This window comes from Macrobrachium nipponense, chromosome 45, assembly GCF_015104395.2.
Source record: "Macrobrachium nipponense isolate FS-2020 chromosome 45, ASM1510439v2, whole genome shotgun sequence".
NCBI classification, from domain to species: domain Eukaryota; kingdom Metazoa; phylum Arthropoda; class Malacostraca; order Decapoda; family Palaemonidae; genus Macrobrachium; species Macrobrachium nipponense.
This window is the reverse complement of record NC_061105.1, coordinates 6,167,380-6,190,277: the sequence shown is the minus strand read 5'-3', so window position 1 is coordinate 6,190,277 and position 22,898 is coordinate 6,167,380. Positions and strand designations below refer to the sequence as shown.

Genomic DNA, 22,898 nt, shown 5'->3' with positions numbered 1-22,898 from the left:
TCATTACACTTTACTGTGTGTGAGAGAGAGAGAGAGAGAGAGAGAGAGAGAGAGAGAGAGAGAGAGAGAGATGTGTGCATTTTGCCCACCATGATATGCATTAAAGCATTAAGCTACTTGTTCAACACTGGCGCGTGTTATTATCGTCTCCAGTGTCACCAGGAGCAAGGCGGGTATATAGGCATGTGCCCCTGCCAGTGTGGCCGCCAGCTGCCCTTGAAAGCCGACACCTTAAGTTCACAAGCCTCACTCGCTGAGCGCACCAAAACCACCCTTCCGTCGCGGGCTCCTAAGAGTGAAAAGCACGCTACGGCGCAGAGATGGGTTATGTCTATTCCGAGCCATAACAATCATAGGCTTTATATGGAAACTTGACCTCTCCAGACAGCTTGCACAAGGGTTAGAATGGGTCGCCTAAACGCCTCTTCCCTGTTCTAATGGGCATTGTGCTTTTCCTTGGACTAGGTTTTTAAAACCTCTGTGAGTTTCACTCTTCGAGATCAGACACCACTCTGGCTAGAGGGAGCTGCTGTTGTTACCTTCCAAGATTCTCTCTCTCTCTCTCTCTCTCTCTCTCTCTCTCTCTCTCTCTCTCTCTCTTCTGACATATCTTTAAGACAGGGTTTCATTATCTTACCCCGATTCATGGCTGTAAACCATCATAGATCGTAGTACTAGGCTTATGTAAAAATCTTACTTTAGGATGCGATTTCAGTCTATTTGATTTCCATACCTTATTCAGCCTTCGCATGTTTAGATTTGCGCTTTCAGTCTTTCACTAGATGCAAACTCAAGAGAAACTTTATGGAATATCATTGTTCCTTAACATTGTAACGATTCAACTTCGCTAATCATTTACCCGGTGAATGTTATTTCATCTTTGTGCTTACTATGTCCTCATTACGTTGTTTGTATTAATTTATTCCGAGTCCCATCTCTGTAGATGTATGGTGCTTTGTAAATCTGGTGGTATTTTTCTGAATAAATCAATGCTAATACATCTACGTTTCTCGCCATCAATAAATCTTACTCCACATAATATATAATAAGCAAACAATTAATCTAGTTTTAACCTTTCTTCTTTCATTCTCACTCAACAATGACACTTCATTTCCACATTGCCTTTCATAGTCTATTCAAGTTTCTTTTCCAACTTCTTCAAATAACCGCACCCTTTATTGCCAAATAAATTCTGTTACTCACATCCTACCACCATACGAATCAACCACGGTCATTCTTCCACCATCCGTATTGACTTACATTGCTCCTGGTTTCAATTTACCCTCATAACCTTACTTTTGCACGCAATTACTCTCGTGTTTCTCCTCTTGCACTGTATCATCTGTAAACATCAAGAGGTGAATACGTAAGTAGTAGTTAGTAGACTGTGGTGGGGAGGAAGAGCCTCATTGCAGAGTATGTGCAGAGAGCTGGAAAGTACTTTAGTGTTATCGTTTAAAACTCCTTCGTCCTTCATTGTTGGATAAAAATAAGTAATTTCTGTCTATATTTTTATAGATATTTTGCTTGAACACCTCACGGTAATCTAACTGACAGGATTTGAAAACCGAAAAGACGAATAGAAGTTTGCTAAAGGGAAAAATTAGAATAAAACCTGTATTAATGAAACTCTTCTTCCAACATTAAATTAAGGGAGTCACCCTTGACAATATTCACCACTTCTTGTCCCGTTTTCTTTTTTGTTTCGTCTGCCTCCTCGATCCTCCCCGGCCCACCAATAATGGCAAATCTACCAGAACCCCACCCATCCCTATCCTTCCCATCACTCCACCTCCCATTACCCTCTTCCTCAACATCCCTCCCCACCTCCTACCACGATCTTATCGCTGAAGTTTCGTTAACAAACTTCCGACACTTTTCTGAGTCTATTCTAGAAGATAAATAAGAAAGGATTGAATTCTGAAGAGCTCCTTCAGCAGTCTCTCTGTCTCTTAAGGCTCTTTCTCCATTTAAAGAGCTAAAGAACAATGACGTATGTGTGTGTGTGTGTATGTGTGCTTTCCCCATCTTTCCACATGACGAAATCATCTTTTTAAAAAGTCAGATCCATCCTTTTTACATACGTTAAAACTGAAGATTCTTTTCCGTATCTCCGTAATTCTCACCTCTCCGGTTCTTATGCTAAGAATAAGACGCAAACATTTGGACAGCAGAAGCGCTTGCTGAGAACTTTCGTATTTTTGAGCTGAACAAAATAACTTTATCTTTTCCTTTGTGGGAAAAAATTGATTTAAAAAAATGCTAGAAGATGCGTGTCGGTGAAGCTTTAGTATGGCAAACAAAAAAGAAGAACATTTATTTGTCCTAATTTCAGGCCTATAGGTCTAACGTTGGAAAAGACAAAGATTGTTTGGGCTGCTGGCATCAGTGATGCTATCAAAAAATTGAAGTGCCCCGGTCCTAATTTCTTTGATAGCTTTTATTTAAGAACGAATGAGTATAAAGCAAAGTAAATCAATAGGCCTATAGTGTTACTGATGATTGAAACTAAGTTACGAGATTAAAAATAGGGGTTTGGCTGAACGTGATGCCAGAGAGAGGGAGAGAGATAGAGAGAGCAATTAATCAATTAGTTTCTTATTCCTTATTCATTCCATCTTTATTCATTTCAGTTCTGTTCCCCTTCGCTAGACAATTGAGTGAGCGAGAGAGAGAGAGAGAGAGAGAGAGAGAGAGAGAGATGTGAGTTATCAATTATTTCCTTATTCTTTATTCATATCAGTTTTATCCACTTCAGTTCTATGTCACCCCTCTGAGAGAGAGAGAGAGAGAGAGAGAGAGAGAGAGAGAGAGAGAGAGAGAGAGAGAGAGAGAGAGAAGTGGAGCGCATGACGAAATATGAGTCTTAAGCAGCAATTTGCTAAATTCGCTAAATTCGTCTCGTTAACTTGTGGAGGGCCGAATGCCTCAGCGGAGGGAGACGAACCCCACTGTGAAGAAGAGGAACAGTGCTTTTGGGCGTGTGGTCTTTTGGACTGAGGCAGTGTAGTGGTCTTTGTGGAACAGTGTAATGGTCTCTGTGGAACAGTGTAATGGTCTCTGTGGAACAGTGTAATGGTCTCTGTGGAACAGTGTAATGGTGTTTGTGGAACAGTGTAATGGTCTCTGTGGAGCAGTGTTGTGGTCTCTGTGGAACAGTGTAATGGTCTCTGTGGAGCAGTGTTGTGGTCTCTGTGGAACAGTGTAATGGTCTTTGAGGAACAGCGTAATGGCCTTTGTGGAACAGTGTAATAGTCTTTGTGGAACAGTGTCAGTGGTCTCTGTGGAACAGTGTAATGGTCTCTGTGGAACAGTGTAATGGTGTTTGTGGAACAGTGTAATGGTCTCTTGTGGAACAGTGTAATGGTCTCTGTGACTGAGCTAGTGTACTAGTCTCTGTACTAAGACAGTATAATGGTCTCATTGTAATGGTCTTTATAATGAGACAATGCAATAAGAAATCTCAAATGAAAATGAAAAAAAAGTAAGTTTGTTTTCCTCGATTACTGAACCGTAAAACCGGAAAAGTTTAATTGTAGAAAATATTTCAAAATGCAGGACACTGGTTCATCATGACCCATCGCTCCTTGCACCAGACTGCCAATGTTTGTTGCAAGCGTCAGTAAGACTTGGCATTTACTTACAAGACTTTGGTATGAATCCCATACACAATCCCGACTCTCTCATGAGAGCGTGAACTCTCATGGCGGTAAGGAGTAACTCTTCCCTTTCACTCGAGTGACACCTACCTCTATGAGCCTCCAGCCCTCAGTCGTGGCACTGCCCAGGAGGCGGTCATACGTCCAACCGCCGCCATGGGCACTGAGAGGCGTTTTGAGCTGGGTCAAGGAACCAGAGCCGATATTCGTCTACCAGGTGAGTCAGCTCTTGATTGGGGAAGGAGCATATAGGCGTTAGTTGAATCTAATTAGCCATTATTCTTTATCCCTACACTTTTATGACCTTGTGGGCATCATTGTGACCCCTTTGCACTCCAACTAGACACCTATGGCATAGTGCTTGTTTCAGTAATCGTGGAAGCTATCGTTTTTCCCATTCATTTTGTTGTCAGGGATACTAAATTCACTGATGAACAGATCCTTAATTTCGCTTCACGACCAAATATGCTTGTCTAATCTGGATCTGATCAGTGTCAATGACCCAGGCAGCCTCTCTCTCTCTCTCTCTCTCTCTCTCTCTCTCTCTCTCTCTCTCTCTTTCTCTTTCTCTCTCTCTCTCTCTCTCTCAACATCGCTTGTATTTTTGTATTTATATAGATAGATAGATATAGCCTCATACATGTATGCATATATATATATATATATATATATATATATATATATATATATATATATATATATGCTTAAAAATCACTAGATGCACGAGAACTTCATAAATAAGCAAATACCACAGGAAAATGATAGTCAGAAATCCAAGCGCTTTCGTCTTTACTAAGACATTGTCAAGGCATTAGCTCCTTGACAATGTCTTTTTTAGTAGTAAAGACGAAGCGCTTGGATTTCTGAGTATCATTTTCCTGTGGTATTCGCTTATATATATATATATATATATATATATATATATATATATATATATATATTCTTAAAAAATCACAGTAGATGCACGTGACTTCATAAATAAGCGAATACCACGGGAAATGATAGTAAGGAATCCAAGCGCTTTCGTCTTTATTCAGACATCGTCAAGGAGCTCCTTGACGTCAAGGAGCTCCTTGACGATGTCTGAATAAAGACGAAAGCGCTTGGATTCCTGACTATCATTTCCCGTGGTATTCGCTTATATATATATATATATATATATCTATATATATATATATACACACATATATATATATATATATATATATATATATATATATATATATATATATATATATATATATACTATATATATATATATATATATATATATATATATATATATATATATATATATATATATATATATGGTAGCTCCTTGACGATGTCTGATAAAGACGAAAGCGCTTGGATTCCTGACTTTCATTTCCCGTGGTGTATTCGCTATATATATATATATATATATATATGTATATATATATATATATATATATATATATATATATATATATATATATATACATATACATATATATATATATATATATATATATATATATATATATATATATATATATATATATATACATATATATATAGTATATATATATATATATATATATATATATATATATATATATATATATATATATATATATATATATATATATATATATATATATATATATATATGTGGATGTATATGTGTGTGCAATTATCGAGCGATTACTGACATTTGTTTTTTTGTACCTTTACCCACATAATAAAATATTCTTCAGCCCTGTATTTCTGCATTTATGTTTCTATTTCTGTGTGTATTTTTGTTATTCTGCATTTAAAAGCAACGTGTAACATATGAAAATTTAAAACATACATTTAAATTATATTCTGAATAGTTATTTTGCTATATTATATATATATATATATATATATATATATATATATATATATATATATATATATATATATATATCTTGTAAGATAATCTGTTTCCTTTGTATACAAAGTAAACCAGCTGTATATTAACGAACTCGTAACGGTTATCATTAAAATTTTCCTCGACTGATAATTCCTGTCAAAAGTACGGTTTGACATTAAGCTCGTACTCTATCCCGGGATGTTTACATGATTGTCCGAATCCCTTACCGTACTCTTTGATCAATTAGATTATGGGCAAACGTTTATAAGATTTTATCGTTATACTGCATATTTAACAAATTATTTGATTTAATATGTAAAATAAAATTTTAATATTGGTATTTTGTTGTATAAAGTTCATTTTAGACTAAATTACTAGTAATTATTGTGATGTTTTCATTGAACACGAACACAAAACAAGTATGGCTGACACAGGAACGCCCCAGCGGCCTGCTAGGGCTGGAAAACAGCCCCCTAAAGAATCTGTAAGCTTTAGTTTAGCACTGACAATCAATTTTGTTTTACATTTAGTAATGTAGAATGTATTGAAAATAGTCAAACACTTTGGGAAGTTATAGCTTCTTCGTGAAATATCGTTTCCTTGGCAGGTCTCGTCAACCCCTGAACTTCAGCAACAATTGACAAATAATTTTGTTTTTTTACTCACATATCTGTCTTCAGTGTTAATATTTATTAGGTTACTTGTAACATCACTTTGTAGGCTAGATGTTTTGTACTACTAGATAACCAAGGCTTTTGGTGGTTAATTAGTTCCACCCTAGACTTGTCGTCAACGTATCTTAAGTATAGGCTAGTACCCTACTAATTCTGTTTTCAGTTCTCTTTCCATTCGGTTGTCTACTCCTATATATTTGCAAAGTTCAAGACGTGTCATTGGCTAGGTTCCCAATAGCAATGTCTTTGATAGATTTAGGGTAAAAAACCGCATGGTACAGGGGTGGACCATGTACGATCAATGTACAACCCCAAGAAAAGTACATTATAACGCGTCCTGACACCGGAGTAGAGGTCTTTAGCTCCGTTTCTCACCAACAAGAAGTCGCGTCTGATGCCCATCTCCGTTGTCAGGACGCGTTATAATGTACTTTTTTGGGGTTGTACACATTGATCGTACATGGTCCACCCCTGTACCATGCGGTTTTTTACCCTATTCTAGGAAAGGTTAGGTGCGTTTTCCTCACTGGAATCTGTTTTAGTTGCTCTGCACTCACCCCAAAATTGATTGTCAAGGTGTCGTTTGAAAGGCTATGATAGCTCATTTGTTAACAACAAATAGCCTAAGCCTAGAACCATTTTGAGTTACAACCCTCAAACCAACCTTACCTAACCCAGGCTAGGCTAACTTAGGCTATAATGAATTAGTTTAAATTGCAGGGCAGTCTCTAGCATTTTGCACATTTTTATGCAGCTATATCTTTTTTTTTCAGAGTGGGCTGTTAATGTCTGTTATTCGAACTTTGTCCGCCAGTGAAAGTAACGAGCAGAGAGATCGTGAGAAAGCCCGCTTGGAGAGAGAATATCGGAAAAGTGATCAACGCTTAGATCTCTTGATAACAAAGCATGACCAGTCTCTCAAAGATGTTATGGAAGTAAGTTTATACAGTGTCTATATATTTTAATGTGTTTTCTTAAGTGAATTTGATATTTTATTCAACTTATGCTTAGTGGCATTAGTGACCAGTGAATTTTTGCTATAAAAATGATGTGCATAGATAGACTTTCATCTCAGGCACCAGTTACATTTGGTTTAAGCATTTTGAGTCAAGCTTACATATCATATTTCAAAAAAGCTGATTTGTCTTTATAGTTTTACAGCTTTGATATTTATCAAATGAATGGTTCTCTGTTTTAAAAAGAAGCAACTAACATTGAGTATTTATCAAAACAGATTTTCAAGGTGGTCTCAGGACGGCTTGCAGAATCTCGGGATCGGATTCGTACTATTAAAGATAATCTAGCAGCATGTAAGCGCTTATTGCATTGCAAACGGGATGAGTTGAAAGAGAGATGGCTAGAAGGTGTTGAGCACAAACATGTTATGCTTTTGTTGGAGCAGATGTGAGTTGTTTACCACTGCACCTGTTTAGCAAACTTCTTGTAAGATGATACAACATTTTTTTGTTCATGAAACTTACCTGTCAGATATATATATAGCTGTATTTTCCGAAGTCCGACAGAAATTAAAAAACTTACGACACACGGTAGTGGGAGTCAGGTGGTTAGTACCCATTCCCGCCGCTGGGATCGGGTATCAGGAATCATTCCCATTTTCTATTCATAATTTTTCTGTCGCCGGTGTTGTAAACAGTTTTCAGCACCTCCGTCTTGAATTTTAGGAAAACTTGGCTACTATAAGTACCCCTTTTGATTTTTTGGTATCTTGACTTTTGGATCGGTGGCTAGGCACACGTTAATTGTGGATTGATTGATTTTGGCTTGATTTCTCTTTAAATAAGATGTCTGGTTCTAGTTCGGCTAGCGCCAGGTTTTGTACCAGGAGTGATTGTCGAGGTAGGCTACTGAAAGCATCAGTAGACCCTCATACTTTGTGTAAGAGTTGCAGAGAGCATGATTGCATGTATGAAAGTCGCTGCAAAGAATGTGAGTGTCTTTCTGATTCTGGATGGAGAGCGTATGAGTCCTATCTGCGTAAGCTTGAACGGGATAGGTTAAGGAGGTCTTCCTCCATGGAGCGTTTCAGGTAAACGGCAGGAAGCTCATGTTTCTCCTACTAACCCTCCTTTAATCACTACTCCTAACCCTGTAGTGTTGCCTTCGGGCCCTGAAGCAGTGTCTGTAGAGGGTAATACCCTTACACTTATCTTAGAGGTCGATTCGTAATTTAGAATCTAAAGTGCTCGCCTTAGAAGGCAAAAGTGAAGGTGCAAAGTGCAGTGACAGTGCTCCTTCGTTGGTGGAGGGTGCGTCAGATCGGCCCCATTTCGCCTCTAGGCCTAGACCGCTGCCGGACTCCAGGTTTCACAGGGAGAGGGCATGTCGAAAGCCGCAGGAGGGTTACGGGGAACGCCCACCGATCTGACGTGCCTTCGGCAGTATCTGTGGACGTTACACAAAACTGCCAAAGAGCAAGTGTGCGCATGCACGCCTCCTGAAAGGAGTGTTTCTCTTCTTCAGAGGCTTCCTCCCGCACAAGGGGTGGAGCTCGCATTTTATTTCACGCCCGCTGAAAAGGAGCGTTGGTGATCGTGACGCTTCACGTCCAGTTTTGGCTCTCGAGAGGCGATCTTCGCCTGAAAGTGTGTTCGCTGCTTTCCCGCCACAGAAGAAGCCGTAAGGAGTCATCGGATGATGACTTTGTGGAGCGCCCCAGTCGCTCTCGAGCGCGTTCTACGGCAGTTTCTGGGAGAAGGAAGAAAACGGCGTTTCTCCCCTCGCCCCTCGCCTTCTCACAGGATCAGCCCGTCACCTGACAAGGAATCCTCTCCTACTGAGAAGATCCTGCGCTCTTTGCAGCAACAGCTTGCTGATGCTCTTGCTAAGAAAGGGACGCAACCACGTCCCAGGAGAAAAGGATGACCGTCTTCCTGTGAAGAGATCTAGAAGGTCTCCCTCCCCCTCTCCTCGCTCGTCTATCTCTCCACTTTCTTCGCCTGCTAGAGTTCGTGCGACTTCCCCAGCGGCATCTCTGGAGGAAACGTAGAAGAGGATTTTGCTCGCCTCGGAAAAGCGCATGAAAGCGGTTTAATTACCCGCTCGTAAGCTTGCGGTGCGAGAGCTTGATACTTGCGTGAACGCTTCGGTGCAAGTTCACGTTCCTGACGCTCGGTCGGAAGCCAAGCGAACGCCAGTTGCATCTAAGAGTGCTCCAGCGGAAGCAGAGCGCGCACGAGATGTTAAGCGCGCCTTAGTTAATGTCATTCGCACGCCAGTGGACGCCAAGCGTGCTCCAGCGGACAGCCAGCAGCGCGCGAGTGGACGCCAATCCCGCGCTAGTTGCAGCCAGGCGTGCGCCCAGTGGACGCCAGGTATGCGCAAGTGGAACCGCCAGGTGTGCGCCAGCGGACGCTCGGGTGGACGAAGATGTGGAGTTTCGTCGCCCCCCACCTGTTTGTGATGAGTCTTTGCAAGTTGCTCCGGGTCTTAGAGATTCGACCGGAGCTCCTATTAATGAGTCAGCTTTACCTTCCACTTCACAGCAACGCGCCTCGTGGAAACTTAGACCAGATAGTCTTGGTCCAGCCTATTTGCCTCCAACTTCACCTGTGTCGGAAGCAGAGGTTAGTGACGCTTCGGTTTGAAGTGGATGACGAGAAACCTTTGGCGGCAGTCTCTTCCGACTACCAGGTTTTGACCCGCCTTCTTCAATCAGAGTTTTGGAGAGACGTTTCACCCGGAGGCTCCTCGCTCCTCCTCCTTCACAACTTTCTTCGTCCAAGATCAACAAGGTCTCGGCATTCGTCAGGATGAAGAAGTCCCTTTCAACTAAGAGGGCTCTTCGTAAGGTCCATGACTGGATGGAGAAAAGGAAGTCTCAGGGAAAGACTTCTTTTGCCCTGCCACCTTCGAGACTTAGTGGGAAGGCTGGCATTTGTACGAGACGGGAGAAGAAGTAGGTATTAGACTTCCCTCGTCAGCCCAAGGAGGGACTTCGCCAGCATTGTGGATGCCTCGAGGAGGTCTCACCTGTCCTCTTCGAAAGTTTCATGGTCAACTACGGAAATGGACTACCACCTTAAGGCCTCTTTCGGACGTTAGAGGTCTTCAACTTTCTAGATTGGTGTTTGGGAGTTCTGGATGCCAAGTCTAGGAGTTCCGACTCGATTAGTCTGGGGGAGCTGTCCAGCGTAATGTCGTGCATGGACAAGGCCGTCAGAGATGGTTCGGAGGAGCTTACAGCTCACTTTTGCACAGGGCTCTTGAAGAAGAGATCCCTGTTTTGCAATTTTACAGCGAAATCTGTTTCTCCATCACAGAAAGCAGACTTGCTTCTTCGCTCCTTTTTCGGATCATCTCTTCCCCCAGGCTATGGTAAAAGACATTGCGACCAGTCTACAGAGAAGGCCACGCAAGATCTCCTCGCACAATCTTCAAGGAGACCTGCGGTTCCTTCGTCCTCGGGAGTTTCGATTATCAAGAAATCGAAGCCCTTTCGAGGTAGTTCTTCCTCGAGACCAGCCCCTCGAGGAAGAGGCACTTCCAGAGGCAGAGCCACGGCGCTGGCCAAGAACAAGAAGTGAAGCCAGAAGTCCTTCAGTCCACCGGTTGGAGCCAGGCTTCAGCTTTTTGCGCAAGCCTGGGAAGAGAGAGGTGCGGACAAATGGTCCCGGGGGACATCTTAAAGAAGGGTTTACCGGATCCCGTTTCCTGAAAGGCCACCCCCGCTGTCCTACGACACCCAGGGACATGTCTCCTTCCTATCGGGTAGAAAAACAACAAGTGCTTTACGATCTGTTAGATCAGATGATTCGTGTAAACACGCCGTAGAACAGGTCTCCGACTTGAATTCCCCCGGATTTTACAACAGACTGTTCCTGGTGCCAAAGCAGTCGGGGGAATGGCGACCGGTACTCGATGTCAGCAGCCTGAACCTCTTTGTCATCAAGCAGAGGTTCAAGATGGAGACACCTCAGTCAGTGATGGGAGCTTTGAGACCGGGGGACTGGATGGCTTCACTAGATCTCCAGGACGCGTATTTCCACGTCCCATCCACCCCCACCCCAGTCCAGGAAATACCTGCGGTTTTGTCCTGAAAGGAAAAGTGTTCCAATTCAGGGCTCTCTGCTTTGGACTCAGCACTGCTCCCATGGTATTCACCCTACTGATGAAGAACATTGCGAGGTGGCTTCATCTTTCCAATGTCAGGATCTCTCTTCTACCTGGACGACTGGCTCGTACGAGCCTCCCCCTCGAAAGACCGGTTGTCTGGAGGACCTTCACACGACGTTGACGTTAACGAAGTCCCTGGGGCTTCTGGTGAACCTCGAAAAGTCATACTCTGACCCCTTCTCAGTCTTTAGTCTATCTGGGGATTCAGATGGACTCAGTGGCTTTTCGGGCTTTTCCGTCCCAGGGGCGACAACTAGATTGCCTAAGCAAAGTGTCAACCTTTCTGGGTGGGGAAGGATTCATGCTCGGTGAGGGAATGGATGAGTCTGCTGGGGACCATTTCCTCACTGGAGAAGTTTGTTTCCCTAGGGAGTTGCACCTCACCTCTTCAACTTCCTTCCTTGCCGACAATTGGAAGCACCAAAACACTTTGGATTCGATTCTGGTGTTATCAGAAGAGGTAAAGGGACACCTAAGATGGTGGACCGACCCTTTGAAGCTCGCAGAGGGTCTTCCCTCAAGCTTCAGAACCCCGACCTAGTGTTGTTTTCCGACGCGTCTTCCACGGGGTGGGGAGCAAACACTGGGGGGGAGAAGTGTCAGGCACTGGAGAGGGGAACAGGTGTCCTGGCACATAAACCTCAAGGAGCTGGCAGCAGTTCATCTGGCGCTCCAGTTCTTTCAGAACGAGTCTCGGCAATGTGGTGCAGATCAACTCGGACAACACCACAGCCCTGGCATATCTCAAGAAACAGGGAGGAACCCACTCTCGATCCCTGTTCTTCCTTGCAAAGGAGATCCTGTTATGGGCGAAGGCACACGACGTCTCTTTACTGACGAGATTCATATCAGGGGTAGAAAACGTCCGTGCAGATCTGCTCAGTCGACAAGGTCAACTTCTGCCAACGGAGTGGACTCTTCATCAGGAAATATGCCAGAGGTTGTGGAAGTTATGGGGATGTCCTCTCGTAGACATCTTCGCAACTTCCAGGACAACGAGACTCCGCTGTACTGCTCACCAGTTCTAGACCCAGGAGCAGTAGCAGTAGACGCCCTTCTTTGGGACTGGACGGGACTAAGACGTATATGCCTTTCCCACCGTTCAAGGTCCTAGGGGAAGTGATAAGAAAAATTCGCGGCATCAGAGGGAACGATGATGACTCTCATCGCCCCCTTCTGGCCAGCGACCGACTGGTCACAGAGTCATGTCCTTTCTGTAGACTTTCCGAGGCTCTGCCTCCAGGATAGATCTACTCAAACAGCCCCACTTCGAGAGGTATCACAAAAACCTCCCCGCTCTGAGTCTGACTGCGTTCAGACTATCCAGAAGTTGGCCAGAGCGAGGGGTTTTTCAAAGACCAGTGGCGAAAGCAATCGCAACGGCAAGAAGACCTTCTTCTATTGCCGTATACCAATCCAAGTGGGCTGTTTTCCGGAGCTGGTGCAGGAAGAAAGACTTTCCTCCACCTCTACCTCTGTAGCCTGAGCCAGATCTCAGACTTCCTTCTCTACTTGAGAAATGAAGTTCGCTTAGCGGTGCCTACGATAAAAGGCTACAGAAGTGTGCTTTCTGTAGTCTTTAGGCATAGAGGACTGGACTTTAGCCAACAGAGACCTCATGATCTTCTTAAGTCTTTCGAGACTTCGAAGGTACCCCAACCAAGAGTCCCTTCTTGGAACTTAGACATTGTTCTAAAGTTTTGACGTCCAGTATTTTTGAACCGCTCAACTTAGCTTCGCTTAGAAACCTGACAAGGAAGACACTTTTTCTAACTGCTCGGCGACGGCGAAGAGAGTTAGTGAGATCCAGGCTATAAGCAGCATGTTGGGTTTAAGAACTCTGATGCTGTTTGTTTCTTTAAGCCCTTTGTTCTTAGCAAAGAACGAAAACCCGTCCAACCCTTGGCCCAAGACATTTGAAATCAAGGGTTTGACAGAGATCGTGGGTAATGAGCCAGAGAGAGTCCGTGCCCTGTCAGGGCTCTCAAATTCTATCTAGACAGAACGAAAGGACTGTAGAGGACCTTCGGGCAACTTGTGGTGCTCGGTTAAGAAGCCCGATCTTCCCATGTCAAAGAACGCGCTTTCTTTCTTCTTGAGAGACACCATTAAGGAAGCTCATTCCACATGTAGTGATAGTGACATGAAACTGTTAAAAAGTGAATGCCCACGAGGTGAGGGCTATTTCGACCTCGATAGCCTTTCACAGGAATATGGCACTCAGTGACATTTTGAGTGCCACATATTGGCGGAGCAACTCGGTGTTCGCTTCACACTACCTGCGGGAGGTGAAAGCGACATACGAACATTGCTCGTCGCTTGGACCATACGTCGCTGCAGACACTGTTTTGGGGGCAGGAGGTAGCACTCATCCTTTCCTTTAGTGGTTAGGTGAGCTTTTAATCGTGTGTGTTTTTTGGTTGTGGGGTTGACCGCCCGAGGCGGATCTCCCTTCTTTAGTCTAGTTTTAGTGGTATACCTTTGGTAGACTAGGCCATGGTGGTTTTTTACTTCGTTGCCCTCATTGTATGGTCAATGGTCTAGTCACATCGTGGTCACGCCCCGTTGACAGATCATCCTGAGTGCACCAGCTATATAGGTCTCTACCTCGCTGGCAACTCTAATAGCACAAGCAGACTTACGCGGCAGTAACCACGAAGTCAGCTATGCTAACAGGTAAGGAATCAAGATATCAGTTATCTGCATATATGTTTCCTAAAATCTTCTATTCTGTCTACTCCCACCACCAAAGGTGGGATTCAGCTATCAGCTATATATATATCTGGACAGGTCAAGTTTCATGAACAAAACTGATATTGTAATGATACAATTAAGTTTGTTCATAACTTAACCTGGCAGATATATATATTAAGTACCCACCAACCTCCCCTCAGGAGACAGTGGAAATAAAAATTATGATGAGAAAATGGGAATGATTCCTGATACCCGCCTCCCAGCGGCGGGAATGGGTACTAACCACCTGACTCCCACTACGTGTGTCGTAAGTTTTTTAATTTCTGTCGGACTTCGGAAAATACAGCTATATATATATCTGCCAGGTAAGTATGAACAAACTTAATTGTATCATTACAAATATCATTTTCGAATTTTCCTTGGTAAATAGCACAGATCACATAATATGATAGCCAGATTTCATTGCCATGCTCTGCAAATGATGTCTCTTCCATTAGATTTACCATTAGATTTACGATTAATTATACTGCCTTTTTCAGAGATGAAGTCAGAGATGTTGGGGAACGTGTTGGGAGTTACATGAATAAAAAGCACTTCCTTCATGCAACACAGCTTCTTGTAACATCTTTAAATCGTCTTGGAACCGACCTAAAGATGGTGGAGGCCTTAAAGGAGGTTAATTCTGATCTTCATGCCCGAAAAGAGGTAAGCTTTTACAGAGATTGATCTGAGATTGTGATTAAAGTCATATGCAGTTTTGGTTACAATAGCTTCTGAGACCTTTTCATGCACATACTTTTGTACTGAGAATGAAGAAAATAGCCTTTAGTTTTTAAAGGCCAAAAGTTTTACAAGTTTATTTTCATAATTGTGATGACCCTCTTGAAACATAAGCTAGAAAACAAACTATTGTTGATGTTGAAAATTTATGGTTTAATGTTGGTCCTTAATAATTATGCCATTACCTTCTGTTATCTAAAAACTCCGTAGGATTGGTCAAAAGTAATTATTATTTTACTTTTTATTGACCAGAAACTCCATGAAAATTTGATTGAGGAGTTGCACAGACACCTTTACCAGAGATGGACGAAAGAGGTGCTAGCCTTGAGGCGGCAGGGATCTGGTAGAGACTCGGCGAACACTCTTACTCGTGTGGGTTCTGACCGTACCAGTTTAGGGACCAGCAAAGCGGACAAAGCTCGTAAAAATCTGCAAGAGATGATGAGCACGCCTAACAAGTTAAAGTTAGTGAGACAGTTGTGTATGGCTTGTGCTGAACATTCTTAGTCTTTATTAACATTCTAATACAATTCTTTCTAATATATATCCCCATGTTCTACATTTTCAAGTCATTTATTTATGTTTCTACATCCATGCAGGGTCTTCATGTCTGTCCTTGTCTCTATGCCAATCTCTTCATCTTCATTTTATTATTATTTTTTTTGTCAGTAGTGTAAGTACACCACATAACCTGTAAGCAGTTGTAATCTTCATGTCTTTCTTTTTATATCTTTTCGTTAACTATGTATATATATGTAAATATGTTTATTAAAGTAATATATGTCTAATGTTGGTTCAAGGTATATATAAATTATGTTAACCTATCATTGAAAAAACTTGGTTTTTAGTCTTATTGGTCATTCTGTTTTTTCTATGTGATAATCTAACTATGTATACTATAACAGAAGTGGTCTGGGTAATGATATTATAAGGGAAACAAAGCAAACCTAGGACATAAAGATAGGAGAAGTCTAGTACATCAGGAGAAGAAGAGATGTGCAATATATTATTTATATAGAATAATACTTAGATAAGTAGAAAGAAGCAAAATCAACACAAAAATGCTTTGAATTCATGAGGACCAGGATTTAGGACCAGGTAGTGGCCTAAGACCTTTAAGCTTACCTTAGCCACCCTATACACTCATATCGTTTGCTCCGTACTGTTTTACATTTATAGGGGTAAAGGTGAAAGAAGTGAAGCCAAGGACAGTAATCATCAAATCAGTTAACTTTATTGTTGCCTGTTTTTCATTGTAAAATTTAAGCACTGTTATACTGTACTTTACTGTACTGTGGTTGCTCACTTGCTGGATGTGCATAGGAACTGTTCATTCTGTTATTATTGTGGTGGGATCACAAGCTAAAAAAACAAGTGGCAAAACCCCCCCGACATTAACCTAATCAATCCAGCTGCCAAACTCACAATCTGTCACACTTTCCTCTTCACACTACAGAATTCACGCAGGACAATTGACCTATACCAACACAGAACAAAAAAAACAAACACAAAACACATGTACTTACCAACTCCAGATACTCCAGGGCTATGCTGTGCTGTCCGCCGGTCAAGGTCGCTGAGACACCAACAACAACAACCACCAAGAACCACAACACAACATCCAAGGACTACAACCCAACAACTCAACAACAACACAACAACAACCAAGGAACACAACCACAACTCAACAACACAGCAAATAACCAAGGAACACAACCACAACCTCACATATAACAACAAAAACTCAACAACACAACAAAAGACCACTGCACAAACAACACAAAAAATCACAACAGCACAGGCACAACAACTCTAAGCAAACAACACTAAGTTAACATCAACTAAACAGCAACCAAAAACACACAACTCGGCTAAATATCAATGCCTTCAACCAACTGCTCCCAACACTACTGACTGTCACAGGCTCTAACCCAAGACTGACCAAAGACTACCTCAAAACACAGAACTCCCAACAACTAACAGCACCAGCAGACAACCCAGAACGCACCAACAACCAATTCATTTGTTAACCATCCATACAGTAATTACACCCTCTCTCTCTCTCTCTCTCTCTCTCTCTCTCTCTCTCTCTCTCTCTCTCTCTCTCTCTCTCTCTCTCTCTCACACTTTGTCAAATGGAACTCCATAACTCCTCCATATTTCCTCCCCCATTACATTTGACAAAGTCTCCTTTCACTCACACCCACACTAAATAACCTTCCGCAACACCCACAGATGCTCGAATGCAGGCCCTCTGGATCTTGTTTGAGGGCCCTCATACATACTCTCAGTTACACCGCCATCAACTTCTCCCAGACCACTTCCAGTCAGACTACCATTACCATCTCCCTCACTACTATCCTCCCAAATCCCAGTCACTATCTCATCTACCCCATCTAACTCTTTTCTGAATATCTCTTGTAACTCTGCCACGAAATCACTTACCTCATTTACACTCTTGCCAAACTCCTGAAGAGACTCATTCATACTGCCAACTACATCCTTACCACCTGATTCCCTTCCTGGTGAAACTTCACTAAACCCTGACAATTCAAACCAACATATGCTATATGTATCATTCCTCCCCTCAAAGTCATCTGTATTACACGCCTTATCCACCATTTTTACCCTAACACTAACCCCTCTATCATGCAGTTCACATTTCTCCCTTTCATTCCCTTTCCTTACCTTCTTCCGCTTTCTTCCATACTCAACCAACACCAACTGCTGATCTTCCAGACCCATTTGCTCACCGACACTCAGCTCACATTTATTCACCCTCAACCACTCACTCATCGCATTCTCCCGAACATACCGTCGCATACTAGGGGACCCACCTAACTGAATCCCCTTAACACCTAGTTTCCTGAATTCCCAGCCTGACTCATCCTCTTTCGTCTACACACACTGGCAACATGACCTTCCATTCCACATTTAGCACACTTTGCACGTGGCTCCTTACACATCCTAGCATAATGCCCGCTCTTCCCGCAGTTGCCGCAAACCACGTTCATACGGGTACCCCAACATCCACTAGCTATGTGCCCTGCCTGTCCACACCTATAACATTTAATATCCCTATCTTTCTTACACTCGCTCACTAAATGCCCCATTTGCCCACACCCGAAGCACGCTCCTTACGTCCACCGACATTCATTCTTTCTGTGTCCTGGCTTACCACATCTATAACACTGCTGCTCTCGCTCACAACTAACTGACCCTACTCTTCCAACACTTGCACTCCTATCTCTTTTAGGGCTAACTACACTCATGTTACTTGCCTAATGCTCCTATCTACCACTCGTTCTGCCATTCGCCTCGGCCCTTCCAAAACTGCCTCCCTATAGCTTTTAAACTCTGGTACAACCTCAGCTACTTCAGTCCTAACACTAACGCCTATCCAACTCGTAATCCTCTACTATTTCTCAGATATCGTTCCACGTTAACCTTTCATTCGTACATCGCATTTTCTCCTTATGTTTCAGATTCATAAACTCGTATACGCTCTCTGGTACAGTCGCCAACAACTTTCGCACTAACTCCTTACACTCATTTATCCCTTCGTCCCCAAACCTTTTCCTGGCTAATGTTTCTAACCTACAGACATACATCGACAACAACTCACCAACATTCATTCTTGCCTCTTCAAAATCTTGCTTTCTCCTATATCTAACACTACTCTTTATCCTCTTTGTCTGTTCCACAATCCTGGCTTTCACACTCTCATACGGCACATTCCCTACATTCATCATTACTCCATACATACTCAAAAAAAATCCCGTCAAAAAGCTACCTAACTCTCTTGCCAGACTCTCTTGTTAGACTCTCTTGTTATCCCCATACTTAGCCTCACAATACTTCTTATATTCCTCAAAAAAGTCCCCTATGTCCCTACTACCATATTCCTCGTATTGTGCACATCGGGGAACTCTCTCTTGTACTCTTACTCTCACTTTCGCTACTTCCATTCTGACCCTTCTTTCCCTCTTTCGAATACAGCGAATCCACTTCCATACTCACGTCCACACTCCTGACCACACTCTTCTTACCCTTCTTTCTACCTACCTGTTTCCACTCACCGCTATCTAAATCACCCTCGGCCCTTTCCCCAATGTATTCAGTCCTAGTCTCATCCTGTCCGTCACCCTTACTAACCTTCTTTCCCTTAGTCTTCTTCTTTTCCTTAGCCCCCTTCTTATTCTTGTCCTCAGGTTTATCCTTATCCTGTGTCTTCCCCCTCTTTCCCTTACCTATCACAACCAAATCACCTTCGTCACGCGTACTCTCATCCACTCGCTCTTTCTTTTTCTTTACCACTCCTGGCCTGTCATGAGACCCAGTAGGCCTACCTCCTACAGTTCCCTCTCCCATGAATCCCTTCATCATTTCCTGCATCATCTCTTGCACTGCATTCATCATTACCCCGAATTTTTCTTCCATTTTCTCAACCATTCTCTCTTCCGCTCCTTTCATATCTTTCATTTCCACTTTCGGACTCCTTAGCATTCCTCTCATTTCCTCGAACTCGCTCTTCAGCTCCTCACACTCTACCCTCAACCTCTCATTCTCCACTTCCAATGTTTCCTTAGCTTCCCTTGCCAACCTCAGCTCCTCCTTCAGCCTCTCTATCTCCTTCAACCCTTCCATCCTCACTTTCTCCACCAATCACACAACTCAATACCCCAATCGTCCTGCAGCTGCCGCACCAACAGTCCCTGTTCGGGCACCAGAAAATAATGTGGCGGGATCACAAGCTAAAAAAACAAGTGGCAAAACCCCCCCCCCGACATTAACTCACAATTTTATTATAGTGTCTTACCGAACAATTATAGAGCCGTGATTTCCACGAGCGGCAGGATACTAAATTCAAATTTAGCGCGTCGGCGTCGCCAACACTGGTGGTGATGACGTCATCTCCCTCCACTCGCGGGAGAACCAGGTACAACTGCCCAGGTGAATCCAATTCTTTTCCTGCCGGCGTCCGGTGAACATCGGTGGTCGGTGCGGTTGGATGACTTTGCTTCGCTTCTTGTGGATTTGATCTTCGGAATTGGTGAAGTACTCTTTTTGGCGTTGTTGTTATTTTGCTTTTTATTTAGGCGTTGCCATTGTCGGATTTCTAGTCCGTCGGGAGTTAGGTTTTGCATCTCAGGATGTAAAACTAGATTATCTAAGTTAGAGTATGATTCTCACACTAAATGTGTTAAGTGTAGGGGACAGGTTTGTTCAGCAGATCGAACATGTAACGAGTGTAGTGATTGGACTGATTCTCAATGGAAGTTTTTTAGTTCATACTCGGAGAAATTAGCTAAAGACAGAATTAGAAAAGCAGTGCTTAGGGAAAGTAGACTTAGCTCTGCTTCGTCTTGCGATGCATCTGTTCCTTCTGTTTCTCCTCAAATTGTTATGTCTCCTTTAACTACACCTCGTATTCCTCCTACTAATCCCACTTCTCCGGCTTCCCGTGTAGTTTCTTCCGACACCATTGCCAGTCTGGAATCGAGGTTTAGATTCAGAAATTTTCGGTACTAGCGAATACGGTTTTGCAACTTGGTAATTCAGTTAAGACGTTTTTGGAGAAAGCGGCTTCAGGTAAGAGTGTAGTTGAGGGTGCGTCTGTCTGTCCTGACACGTCTCCTAGACAAAGGTCACTGTCCAGCTCCCCCGCACCGGGGAGAAGACATACCTAAGTCCAAGGGAGTCGATCGGGATTTGCCCACAGACAGGCGCCACTTCTCTTGTTGAGCCTGTTGCGCCTCAACAGGGCTCGGTTTAAGCGTTGGAAAGGTGTTGCGGTCAGAGGCCTTTCGAATGATTCAAGCGATTCGTCTCCGGTCGCGCGGCGCTCTTGCGAGATTCGCTCGTTTCGCGTCCCTTAAAGAGGCGTTCAGGCGCCGATTCTTCGCCTCCTCCAGTCAAGCGGTATAAGGAGCCTGAGAGTAGGGTTGCGCCCGCGGCCGTAGCGGCTCGTTCGTCGCCTCAATCTGTGCCTTTTTCGGCTCCATTCTTACTAGTAGAGATTGTGGTTTTAGCGCTGTAGCTAGCAGTTCTAAGGGTGTTTCTTTAGGCGCTTTTTCGTCTGTTACGCCTGATGCGCCTGTTTCGCCTCGAATTTCGGCGGGCTCCGAGCGAGGGGCGCAAGTAGTTTTTCCGCCTCCTGCTGAACATTTAGGCTCTTCCAAGCCTACGTTAACTGTTTTTGATTCGTTTTCTGGCGCCTTTGCGCAAGCAGTTAGAGATGTTAACCAACTGGATGAATGAGTCCAAGGGTGGTTCGAAACCTTCAGATCCAGTTGTAGTTCCGTCTACTTCTTCGGCGGTATCGGAGAATGAAGAAGAAAGTAGAGGAGGAGGATTCACATCACCTCTCGTGTTATTCACGTCTCCTTAGATTTCTTCTGGTATCTTATCCAGATTATTTTGAGAAAGCGGCTCCGCGCTCCCCAACTTCGACTTTTTTGATGAGGAGGAAAACTTCAGACCCTCTCCTCCCAAAAACTTGTTCTATCTAAAGCGGTTAGACATTCGTTGAAAGAGACTGAGAAATGGATGTCTATGAAAAGAGACTTAGGGAAGGCTCTTTTTGCTTACCCTCCCTCTAAGTTGCTTCGTAAGAGGTATAGGTTTTTATTATGTAACTGGGGTGGAAGCTCCTTCTCTGGGAGTTTTCTGCCTCCTCCCAAGGGGAGACGACTTCTCCAGTTTAATCGACTCCTCTAGAAGATCTGCTTTCACCGCAGCGAAAGTTTTCTTTACAGCGCCTGAGTTGGACCACGTTGTAAAGAATCAATTTAAACTTTTGGAAGTCTTTAGCTTCCTTGATTGGACTATTGGCGCTTTAGCGGCCAAGATCGAAGACTGTCCTTCTCTTTCTCAGGAGTTAGCGGAGGATTGGATTGGTGTTCTGTCCTGTGCGGACAAATCCATTAGGGATGGAGTGATGAGTTAGCTTCGCTCATCGCCTTTGGTACCCTTAAGAAAAGGCAACTTTGGTGCTCCTTTGCTTCTAAAAGGGTTACTTCCCAACAGAAGTCTGCTCTCTTGTTTGCTCCTTTTGTGAAAGATAACCTCTTTCCAGACGATGTAGTGTTGTCAATTTCGTCTGCGCTAGATAAGAAATCTACTTCGGATTTACTGGCACGTCTACTTCTAAGAGACCTAAAGCTCCTGTGGAGACTGTTCCTTCGGTTTCTCCTCTGGCCCAGGTGCCTTTTCGAGGGAGAAAACCCAAGCGCTTCTTTCGGCCGAAGTCGAATTTGCGACCTCAGTCTAAGGCTGGCCAAGGTTAACAAACCTTCCAAATGAAAAGCTCGGTTCTTCATGCACCAGTGGGAGCCAGGCTGGCTCTGTTTTGGGAGGAACGGGAAAAAAACCAGAGGAGCAGAAGCCTGGGTAGTGCAAGTACTCAAGTTCGGCTATCGTATTCCTCTCGTTTCACCTCCCTCGCTCTCACCTGTGCCAATTCCATTCCAGGCATACTCTCCGGGCTCAGACAAATTTCTGGCGCTAGCCGCAGAAGTGGAAGCGCTTGTTCTCAAAGAAGCGATAGAACAGATAGAAGGGGATTTTCCTCCAGGCTTTTACAATCGCCTTTTTGTAGTTCCCAAGTCATCAGGGGGCTGGAGGCCGGTTTTGGATGTGAGCGCCCTGAACTTGCATGTCCAGAAAACAAAATTTCATATGGAGACCACTCGGTCGGTTCTGGAGGTCCATCAGACAGGGGGATTGGATGGTCTCTCTGGACATGCAAGACGCTTATTTTCACATTCCGATACATCGCGAATCTCGGAAGTACCTGAGGTTCATGTTCGAAGGCAAGGTGTTTCAGTTTCGGGCGCTTTGCTTCGGACTAGCGACCGCTCCTCAAGTTTTCACCAGGGTTCTATCCCCGATAGGAAGCTGGCTGCACATATTAGGAGTAAGAATCTCCCTCTATCTGGACGATTGGCTTCTCCGGTCGGAATCAGAGAGTCGGTGCATGAAGGACCTTGGAACAACTCTGGATCTTGCCAGAAAGTTAGGAATTCTGGTCAACAAACAGAAGTCCCAGTTGGTTCCATCTCAGAGCATCCTTTATTTGGGGATGACTGAATGCTCAAG

General features: G+C 43.5%; 1 protein-coding gene across 2 annotated transcripts in view; it reads left to right on the top strand.

Moving 5' to 3' along the window:
• The first annotated feature begins 2,942 nt into the window (after nt 1-2,942).
• Nucleotides 2,943-22,898, top strand: part of LOC135214320 (exocyst complex component 4-like) — a 38,433-nt gene continuing 18,477 nt past the window's right edge. Inside the window, exons 1-5 of one of the 2 annotated variants that reach the window (XM_064248504.1) lie at nt 2,943-3,876; nt 6,965-7,126; nt 7,426-7,595; nt 14,558-14,723; nt 15,051-15,262. In XM_064248504.1, coding sequence (XP_064104574.1) covers nt 3,754-3,876; nt 6,965-7,126; nt 7,426-7,595; nt 14,558-14,723; nt 15,051-15,262 — 833 coding nt within the window. In that variant the 5' untranslated portion in view covers nt 2,943-3,753. Of the gene's footprint in view, nt 3,877-5,929; nt 6,002-6,964; nt 7,127-7,425; nt 7,596-14,557; nt 14,724-15,050; nt 15,263-22,898 lie in introns of those variants that run through there. The other variant, XM_064248505.1, reaches the window with a different exon arrangement.